Source organism: Anopheles aquasalis, chromosome 2 (genome assembly GCF_943734665.1).
Source record: "Anopheles aquasalis chromosome 2, idAnoAquaMG_Q_19, whole genome shotgun sequence".
NCBI classification, from domain to species: Eukaryota; Metazoa; Arthropoda; class Insecta; order Diptera; family Culicidae; genus Anopheles; species Anopheles aquasalis.
The window spans coordinates 40,647,501-40,658,655 of record NC_064877.1 but is presented as its reverse complement, the minus strand read 5'-3'; the positions used below and the strand labels follow the sequence as shown (position 1 = coordinate 40,658,655).

Sequence of the window (11,155 nt, the reverse complement as noted above, 5' to 3'; positions counted from 1 at the left end):
GAAGACAGAAGGGCAGAGAGAGAGAGAGAGAGAGAGAGAGAGAGAGAGAGAGAGAGAGAGTGAGAGAGAGAGAGAGAGTGGTGGTAAGAAAGGGTTGTTGATGGAGGAGAAGAAACAGTAAACAGAAAACAAAGAGATACTGTATTTACGCCTCATGTATGTGGTGGGAATGCGAGTATAAGACCCTATGTGCAGCAAACATTCATTTGCTGTCCAGAAGCTGTACGCAAGTGTGATATACAAGAGGGAAGGAAGGGAGAAGGGGAAGGGATTGCGAGAGCGAGAGTAAAATATGCGGCAAATGCGATAGGAAGGCTGAAAATCCTAAAAAAGAAAAGCAACACTATAAGGAGAGAACGGATCAATTATAGTTATTTTAAAGCAAAACGACAGGAAAATGATAACTGAGTGAGCCGAGTGTACTGAGGTAATAAACAAGAGAACAAAACCGACAACGTGTGGATATGGAAATGGAAAAAACCAAACTAGTGAGCAGTTTTCATTTTATCCATCCCTCCTCCCGAAAGAAACATTGTTTCATTTGTTTGTTGTGATTTTATTTTCGAATTCATCTCCACATTCTCACAAATGTTGTTAACACCACGGAAATTTGCCATGGCCGAGAGTTTAGTAGCGCTAGCTCTCTACTGTTATCGTTTCTCGATCCAATTTTTACCTCTTCGATAAGCTGAAGATGTCAGTCCAGCCGTTTTTTTTTTTCAGTACAAAGCATTAATATTTCTTTTGTTCGTCTAAATGTGCTTAGCGGTTGGAAAATTAAAAACGTTGCATTTGCTTTCCTTTCGCTTTGTTCCGCAATGTCCTAACGCACATCTGCTAATGAGTCGGCTATTCGCTTCGGATGGAATGCGTGTTGATTTTAGCTGGACAAACAATGTATGTCTACGTAAACACCGTGGACGCAGGAAAATATTCATTAGAAACGTGACGTTGGATACTATCTACTCGCTACCTGATACGGCTGTTTGTGCTACACAGCTGGTGCCTCATTTCTCGAACAATTGGGTTGGCTTTGGGATTGATTGTTACCAGCGACTGAACGAACGCATGAAATACTACTTTTTGAACCGTTGGAGGCTGAAAATGGAGTAAGTTTAGTGGTACGACACGAAGCGCTAAGAAGATTGCGTGTAACGTATGCCAATTTGCAGCATTATCTTTTTTTTTAATTTTGTGTCATTATTTGGAACTCCCCGATTTGTCCTCTCCCAAGGATACCATTGTTGTTTTAAAAATAGTTAAGCGTTTGATTAAATCATGCATATCGCACGACCGCCTGTGAGTGCCTTTCGCCTGATTTGATGGGCATAGTTTTTATTAATCAATTAAAATTCTAATCTCTTAGAATTCCCTGCTACTGGCTGTAAAGTTGATGATGCTTTGTTTGTCTTTCTTTTCGTCTTATTATCTTTCAAAAACGGTACGATTGCCTCAGGGCTCTGTCGCCGCATTAGCGCTTTGCATTTTTGTTGCATCGATGTATAATAGAATTCCTTTTATCAGTTGTACAATAATTCCTACTGTACATTACAAGGCTGCTCCCTCAAGATGGCGATGATAGTTTGATTACAAACTCCAAAATGGTACGAGATGATGTTGTGAGCGGTTGATGATACGCATGGCACACATTTAAGCGAATGTCTCTAGCTTTGATTTACACTCTTTGTTTTGTTGTGGCTTGGTAGAACATCCGCTACGGGTGTGCAGTTCTGTTCGAAGCAAGGCAACGGTTTTTTTTTTTATCATTATAAATGGGCTCATTCTATTTTGTGTGTTGATTCTCTGTCTTAATCCAATTGATTGCTTAACATAAAGCCAGCGTTGAAGCTTCCATATTGCTTTTGCATTAAACTGTTCCTCGATTGTTGAACAACTGAAGGTAGAAACAATAAACTAATTTCCGTTTTTTGTGCAATAATTTTCGATTCTCGTCGAAGCATTGCGTGTACACAAAGAAGCAAGTGCCTATTGTGGCGAGAGAATTTTCCTCAATTTGAACCAGATGTTCGATGTGGGAATGTTATGTTGCTTAATTTAAAAAAAAACTGGTAATGGGAATGATTCACAACCTTCATTAATGCCATCTGCAGTGTAACTGTTTTCAAATAATGTATTGATCATTTTGTCTTCAATTCTAATTAATTTTGTTGTTTTTCATTGAAAAGCCCTTCTTATCAAAATTCCACTAACTGTTGATGAAAGCAAGCAGCAAATAAATCTAAACATGGCTACATTGGTAAAGTGAAATCATCCCAAAACCATTCGATCGATCTGTCAAATTCTCTTTTTTTTCTTTTGTTAATTTTTGTTCTTTGTTCTTCACCGAGACAAAGCACCTTCTGTTGCCGAATCGTTACTTTCTCAACGCGAGTTTATTCCAATTTGCATTCCATTCGGAGTGTGTCGGGTAGCTGTATATCGATGTGCCAGCATTGATCACGGAAACTCAAACGAAACGAATGCAGTACGATAAACTATCGAATAAAAAAACGAGTATAATATATACAACTAATCTAAGCAATAAGAGTATATGAACATAACACTAAAATTATATTTTACAGAGATTATTTTCGTAATAGCAACAGTCTCCTCTTTTGTACCGCCAGCGGCAATGTGCGCCGCTCACCTTGTGACGCTCGCAAAACAAATATAACGAGCTTCAGTGGTCGAAGCATTGAACCGATGGCGAAAGCACTGACCTAACGACGAATTAATGATGGCAAGCTGTCGACAAGCGCATACTAAGCACAGAACTCATCTTTCCAACAAATGAAAGCAATTACAATTACCAGTAATTAATACATCTACAACTACTCTCTGATGATCAGAGGTTCGATACACACATCGACAACCTGAGGTGGAGCGACTAGCACACTAAGGGAGGGTGGTTTTGAGTTTTGTGCGTCCACCGTGAGCTTCCGGGACGGGAACCACTATTTGCGCTTATGGTTCTACCCCATGCACCATTCAATTACAAGGTTACGTCTCCAAAGTCCTGCAGCCACTTCTCGTATGCTGCCAGGCTGTGCGGTGCTACCGAACGCCGGATACGTTTGAGCGAGTTGTGAAAGTCATCCTCGCGGATGCTGCGCAGTTTAGTCGGATCCATATTTTTCACCTCCTCCACGTTTAACTCTGTAAAACAAAAAGATGGACAATACTTCTTAGTTTGCCATCACTTCATTAACTACGGCCGCTTGTTCATCATACCTCTGATCGGTTCGAGTGCCGCATCGCGTGCCAAAGCCGTCAGATCCGATCCGGAGTAGCCCTCGGTTAGTAGTGCGAGGCGCTTTAGGTCGGCATCACCAAGTGGGCTTCCCTGTTTCTGTAGCAATCGGCGTAACAGCAGCTCGCGTGTGTCGAGATCGGGCAGGGTAACGTAGACACGTTTTGGGAACCGCCGCAAAGCGGCCTCGTCGAGCTCCTGGGGCCGATTAGTCGCCGCCATCACCACTATCTTATCGGCTTCCGAGTTGGCTGGCAAACCATCGAATTGCACAAGGAATTCCGTCTTCAAACGCCGGGTCGCCTCATGCTCGTTGCTACTACGTTCGGACAGTACCGAATCGACTTCATCGATGAATATGATCGATGGCTGTAGCTCCCGGGCGACGGCAAATAACGCGCGTACCAACTTCTCGCCCTCACCAACATACTTGCTGGTTAATGTGGCTGCCGATATGCTGAAAAACGTGGCCGAACATTCTGTCGCGACGGCGCGCGCGAGAAGTGTTTTACCGTTTCCGGGTGGACCGAATAGAAGTAGCCCTTTGGCGGGTGTTCGCAGCCCGGTGAACAGTTCAGGGCGCATCGAAGGCAGTATCACCATCTCCTGCAGTGCCTGTTTAGCTACCTCCTGTCCAGCAATATCCTGCCAGCCCACCTTTGCTCCACCTTCCACGATCTCGTCCATGATGAGCTGCACCAGCTTCGGTTCGACGCCCTTTACCGAAATCGCTGGCTGCTGCTGCTGGGCCCCTGCACCGGTTTGTGTCGATTGCGGTTGCTGACCGTTAAGTGGCGTTTTCGAACGTACCGGGACTCCACCTTTGCTTCCGTTGGCCGCCTTGCGAATTGGCGAGCCGCCAGGAATCTACGATGGGAAAGCAAAATGACGACAGAGACGAGGGTGAGTGAGGACGAAACCAACGGAGGCGCACATGTCGCCCCTTGTCACAGATTACGTCACCAACCGAAAACTGGCGCCTAATAGCGGGGGGCGTTGCGGCCGGTTTTGGCACAATCTTTGGTACGCCGCCGCCAGACGTAACCCCAGCACCATATCCTGCCCCCGTCGCGCCACCATTCATGAGTCCTCCGGCGATGGCGCCGGTACCACCGGTGGGAGTTGTCCTGCTGCCGCCCATACTGCGCGGAAGGGTTTGCGATTTATTCATCATCCCTAGGTTGCCAGGACGCTTATAGCCAACTGTTAATTTCCGGCCCGATGCTGCCCGATGATCCGTTCGTGTATGTGCATGCGAAAGAAAGAAGCAACAAATAACATTAGCGAGTGATGATAAACGGCAACGATGATAGGTTTTAAGGGATGAGAGCATTCGAGATTCGACTCGTGACCCTTGGTTGAATGCTGACGGATGTGACTCGAACTCGAGCCGGAAACCACCGTATCGCCGGTTCAGGGCAGGGTAAATCATCTACGGAAGCTATTTTAATTTGGCTCGAAACCATTTCGAATTAATGAATTCTTTGCTCCGGGATATTAAAAAGTACTTGCCGGAAATTTAAATTTTATCTGAATGGTTGCTAAAGTACATGCAGGTCAACGTGAGCTCATAGCGGTAAAGAAATAGTGTTACAGCTAAAACTACTTTTACTAATGTTACATCGAAAGAGAAAAATTAAAAACGACAATAATAAGAAAAACGATTGAAGCATTAAAAAGCAAACATTTATGTACAAGGAAGAACATTCCGCTTCCGATAAACAATGAACCAAGGCAGCAGCACGAGAATAGAGCGAAATGGCACGGACGCCAGGAGTGTCAGAGACCTAGTAAAAGGAAACTCAATAACGACGAACTAGGCGCTTGGAGGAAGCCACAAACAATTTTCCCGATAAAAAAAACAGACTAGACGGGTCGGGTTACCTCACCGGTGGCGAGTTGAATGAACCAAAGAAATTACGGCTGCCGTAGTATCATCGGTCAGAAGGTGTGCATAAAAAGGAAAGCCCTCATTATCGTGTTTGACATGAGCTTAAACAAACTAACATCCGTGGTAACAATTGGATCAATCGACGAATAATTTGACTAAGAATGATAAGACTTGGTAGCATTTTGGTCAAACAAAAACGCATTTTTTTGCGGGAAAGTTAGAGTGCGGGACCGTTTTCAAAAGCCTCGTCCTCAGTTTTCGAAACGACCAGTGAGCTGCTCCATAATAATAGATGGCTCGATATTAGCTTTCACATTAACTAAAATATAAGCCATAGCCGGGATGCAAATGGCATTTAACAAAAAAGTATCTCAGTTCTCTATCAACCTTCCGAAAAATGGAAGCACACCTGAAATTCTGTCCAAAACTTACGAGAACAAAGGTAGCGTAACCTCCTATCGATTAGAGTGGACATGCCCGTTAGTCACCTTTTCGGGATCAATTTTCCAGCTGTTAATTGCCTGCCCAGTCCCGCGAGCAAACACAGTGAAGAGTAAATCGACCGTATCCCATTGGACATTTTGGTCCCCAGATTTCTCTTCAGCCCAGTAAACCATAGCCCGGTCCACTACAATGTCCACCGAGCCGAGGCCGGATGGACAAGTGGAGCAGAGAAGAAAGACTTCTTACCTTCATGATTGGTTTGCCTAACGGACATCGTTTGCGGTGGTGCCATCGTCCCCGTCGCCCTCGTCCCCACCGGTTTATACGTGGTACATCCCGTCGGTGTAGTCGGAGTGGTTCCGCCACTCCGCGACCCCGACGGTGGCGTTGGGTAATTTTCATTAAATGATATTATCTTGTTCTCGGCAGCGCGACACTGCTTCGTACTAGGATCCTGATAGGCCTCAGTGTTTGCTCCCAACAGCGCGGATGGGATAAACATGGGAAGCTTGAACTTGCTGAAGATCGATGACGGCGATGCGGTGGATTGGGGTGGGGCTGGGGACGAGAACACCGATGCAGAGGATGGCGGCACGGACGAGGACGACGATGAGTGGTTATGGTCGCTGTTGGCTGGCCGGGCCGTGCCGTCGAGCGTCATGTTCGTATCGCTAAGTGTGAATGTGTTCTGCCGATGTACCTTGGCGTGTCGGTGGCTTTGATTTTTCTCACTCCCTGCTGTCTGCTCTGTTTCGCTCATCAACTCGAGCCGTGTCGCGGCCAACATGCACTCTGGCCGGGATGAACACGGAAGGACGATAGCGGGGGAAACGTGGGAGGAAGGAGTGAAATAAAATAAAAGTAAAAACAAATAAACTTAGCATAAATAATAGCAAACAAATGGGACAAGCGGTGGACAAACAAGCAGAAGTAATCGATAGCTAGCGATGAATAAGGAAAAGGGATGATAACATGATGTCTACTCGGGTGCACAATCTATCATCTATCGGTTACCGGTTAACACTTGTTCCACATCGATAGGACAGCAAGGTAAAGCACGTGTCCACACAACATACACGCTGCGATTACAGGCGCCTCCATCTAGGACACGATGACCTGCACTGGCTGCTAGGGGCTTGGACTTGGGGACTAGGAGCACTTACCGAGGAAGTGTAACCGATCACGTGCCATCGAAAGGTTGGTTTGCATTTTATCATGCAATCGCTGCGCTCGTTCCCACACCTCTCCACGACCACCCCAGCACTCCACGGCGATACCACGCTCCAACTCGAGAATGCCCTTCCGGTACAGCTCAATGGCCAGCTCTTTTTGATCTGGAAGCAAAGCGCACAAGAAGAGAGAATCAGTGTTAGTCCTGGAATGGATCCATCCAATACGAAGGATAACTTTTGTGTTCGCTAAACAATTATTTGCTTTTCGCGTAAATTCAAACGATTGCATAAGTTGCTTGCTGATGGCAGATAGATTATGATTGATTAAGCCGTCGAGAAAGAGAGAGAGAGAGAGAGCAATTAAATACGGATCCTAGTGCCAGCCTGAGTGGACCCAATTAAACCTATAATGACCCACAGAAACCATAACTCCCGATAGATTAGCCGTCTAGAAAACCAACTGTTGCACCACGAACTTGCCACACGCGAAGCCAAGTTTGGTCTAATTGCTTCGGCGGTGGGTTTTTGTCAGAACTGGCAACTGACCACCAACGAACGACCACCCACTGATCGAACCTATACGAGGTTTCCCTTTCGGCTGACCTTTAATCGGCACAAGATGTTGCAGATTCACAAACGAGAGCGATTAGAACCGCCTTTTTTCTTTTATCGCGGCTCTGTCTGGTCTTTCCTGTTGTCCACGTAACGAGACCTCTCTGCTTCTGGTTCTGCGCCAAATTCTGTTTCGAGAGATACTCAACATGCTCAGGTGTCGAGAATCAAATTTGCATCATAAGGCGCTCTTGTATAGGTGCTACTGCTACTGTTGCTGCTGTGTGGTAACGCGTTTGGCAGCTAGTAGATAGGATGACTATTTTGGCATCAGATCCTTGGCTTAGCCTCGCAACACATACGGGTGTCTGCCACCTACCCTCTAAAACGATGCATTTCATTATCACCTGGAAGGTTGGTGTCATCTCCTATACGAGTATTAAGCGCCAGGAAAAACGGGACTGCACCACGAGTTGTTCTATGAATGAATTGAATTTCTTGTCTACAGCACAAATTGAAAAATAATGTCTCAACACAGCCAACAGCCAAGCTGTGCTGGGTTCGACAATGAATCGTGGAGAGAAAACTGTGGATCCAGCATAACAAGGACCTTCGTGTTGCAAGCTTGTTCCCGTGCGACTTGCAAATATCGCTCATGGGGATTCTGTTTAATATTGATAATTTCAACAGGGCATTTTTAGTTATAGCAAAGGTTTTATGGTTTCTGTTATTCGTTATAGAGTATAAGAGTTTTTATAAATAAATAATATCAGACGACAATTCGATGGCGGTTCATATTGAGTTGCGATGTGGATTATTGTCAATTAATATAATTGAAGAAGAAGAAACAAAATCTAGTTCAGCTTTCGATGTGCACAACTTTTTCTTTGTCATAAAGGATAAAAAATAATTTGTATATTTTTGAATTGCTTCTTTGTAATTGGAATAGTACAAAAATCAAACATCGGGGAGTTTACTTTGTTGAACTTTTGAACAAAACTTAGGACTATCCGTAGCTGGTGGCGTGGTTTTCGTTGTAACGATGTTTGGTTGCTCGTGGATTACATTTAAAATGTAAATGTTTCTGTCCAAATATGCGCAATGAACTGTTCAAATAAGTTCAACACACAGTAAAGCCAGTTAAACGTGTCATTTAATGCCGTTCGTCATATTATATTTTACCATTTTGGCATTATTTTTGTATCATTGTCAACTCAAACAGGCCGGCAAGGAAGCTGTGCTGAGCACACCATCACACGGTTTACAACGTGCTAAGCGGCCACTTCCGAGGAAGTCACTCATTACGCCAAAGTGTGTTACGGAAATGCTCCATCCAACCTGAACGCAACATCCGTCCCGTTCGTTGTTGCCGCTGGCAGAACTTTATGACAATGCTGCTGGTGGAGCTACGCCAGCAGCCTCCGTTCGTTCTCGCAATGTGAACTCTCTCTCCTCGCTAAACAAATGGCCGACCGCTAAGACGACGAGTGCTGACACAACCCAGTCCCAGCCAGGTTGCCGGCAGGATGACAATGAGAAAGACGAACCAGGAGTGTGAAGGATGGTTTCGCAGCGTCGAACCGTGTGTGAGGACGAGCAAAATTTCGTTCCTCGTTGCTCGGTCGGTGCTACTTTGCCCGGCATTCCTGGGGCCACCGCTGGAGGAATGAAGCACAGGATTTCCCTGAGATGACTCAGCGAGCATTATTATTATGTGGCAGAGAAGCCGACGGACGATGTTCGTTGTTGGAAAACGATGAAAGCATATTTTTGGATTTAAACAGCACAAAGAGTCGAGTCCGCCTTCTACAGTTGACCTTGTTGATGCTGTTGCTGATGTTCCTTCTGCTACGGCCGCACGTGCAGCACCCACGTTGCAGTTGCAATAAAATCCTTTTACCACCTCCCGGGGCCCGGGCGAAAAGGGGAAACGGTTAGGCCATAGTCAGAGACGAGAAGAGCCATTCTAGTGAAGCACAAAACTCACTAACAAGCCGACCGATTCTGCATTCAAAGTGAGTACACACCGCAGATGTGCCGCTGGCCCCGTTATTCCGAACCAAGCCCGGCCAGCTGCATTGCCAAAGGAAACGCCATCCTAGCCACACTGTGTAACTGCTGCCTTTTGGACTTCCTTCTTCCTGCCGTGTTCTGTATCGTCGTGTGAACTCACTCTCGGTGGACCCATTCTCTCCCTTCAGGGATGGTGATTCAATGTTCTGTTGGATCGAAGTTTTATTGATTGATCAGTCCACTGACTGAGGAAGCTCCACACCCACACGGCGAGCAATGGAGTGGACATTCGACCCCAGGCCGCTCCATTCCACTCCATTCGAATTGGATGTGCCGAACTGAGAAGGCAATGTTTGCACAGCATTAATGGCCAATTCGCACTCGGTCCATCGGAGCATCATCGGAGTCTCAATTCGATTCGCATATTAAAGCACGAACGGTTGTTGGCAATGTGGGCTGCTGGTACTCTTTGGCTCTCTACCCACACTCATTAGCGATTCAAGACGAGTATAGAGCGGGTACCGGCCATTCGATACGGGGGGGTGTTGTACTAATGGTGCAAAATTCGGTTTCGCCCCATCATCGCCCTTCTGGATCGTCGCTTCAACCTCCCCCAAGCGGTTTTGCGCAATACAACTTTCCATTGCACTCAAGTGGACACCCAGGTTATGGTGGTTTTTCGTTGGACGAACCTCAGGAAGGGAGCCGTCCATGTCGTATTTCCCAGAAGGGATAAGCATCGGTTATTGTGCGGGTGGCGGCTTTGGGTACAAGTGTGCGCAGAAGCGAAAATATGACGCCACCTGGCGAATGAACTTTCTCAAAAAAAAAAAAAAACAACCATGTGTTACTTCCTTCCGAACAAACCGAAGGGGAGTAGTGGCCGCCGACTTTGAGCTACACTGGAGCGTCCACCCCTTGAGCAGCACCGGTATGGTCGCGGTAGCGAAGCGCACAAGTGACATCCATAAGTGGAAACTTGTTCCAGCTGGTCGATCGGGCATCGCTCACGAACGATGCATGTTAGAACATGTTCTTGTTGACTCATGGGTTCTATGGCACTGCAGGTTCACTATGGAACACTGTATAGCTCTGCCAGTATCTCTGCTTGTCTCTATCTCTCGGTCTTTTTATTTCAATTGCGAATTAATCCATTGCAAATATCATCACAGTCTCTTGGATGCTCGGTCTGCTGTTAATTATGTTTGCTTACTCCAAATGAAGGGCAAAAGAGTATTCATAATATGATTTCTTTCCGATAGGAAAAGCAATTACCATATCATCGACGAAACACGAGTTAGAGCAAAAATGGATACAACCTCTAGCCTATGCTGTCTGCATTTTAAGAAACTACTTAACACATCTGGAAGGTAGAAGTGGTTATCCATCATCAACAAATAGCGAATCATTCCACCATCATGTCCATGTGTGGTCATCTTTGCGCACGCACCACAGCTATTTTTACCAGGAACCTGGCGCCCTCATGAGAATTCTCAGACGTTCGCAACACGCATACCACACTGTCCGTACGTTCGACCGTTTATTTCTAGTCCATTAATTCTTGTGTCCACCGCGGGGATAAAGGATGCACTTGATCTAATATCGGCGTCCGGCAACCACCGGTAACCGATCACAAGGATCCCATGAGAAAGGCGTGTAAAGAAGAAAAATAGGTCGACGGAACAAACATTGAAACGGAGCATCATGATGCACGCCGAAGGATACCCAACCAAACACCATGTACCTGTACCCAGACCTGTGTCCAGACATGGAAAATTATAGTTACGGGTTCTAGCGGCCTCCCAAGGCTCCATTGCACACAGCACGCAATCC

The 11,155-nt window shown here is 45.9% G+C and overlaps 1 protein-coding gene across 2 annotated transcripts in view; it reads right to left on the bottom strand.

Annotated features, from left to right (window-relative positions):
* Positions 1 to 532: 532 nt before the first annotated feature.
* The window catches only part of LOC126581383 (spastin), a 15,726-nt gene continuing 5,103 nt past the window's right edge, over positions 533 to 11,155 (bottom strand). Inside the window, exons 2-6 of one of the 2 annotated variants that reach the window (XM_050244986.1) lie at positions 6,749 to 6,919; positions 5,832 to 6,377; positions 4,218 to 4,474; positions 3,232 to 4,117; positions 533 to 3,156 (exon numbers count right to left, since the gene is read on the bottom strand). In XM_050244986.1, the coding sequence (XP_050100943.1) occupies positions 2,993 to 3,156; positions 3,232 to 4,117; positions 4,218 to 4,474; positions 5,832 to 6,377; positions 6,749 to 6,919 (2,024 nt within the window). In that variant the 3' untranslated portion in view covers positions 533 to 2,992. The remainder of the gene's footprint in view (positions 3,157 to 3,231; positions 4,118 to 4,217; positions 4,475 to 5,831; positions 6,378 to 6,748; positions 6,920 to 11,155) is intronic. The other variant, XM_050244987.1, reaches the window with a different exon arrangement.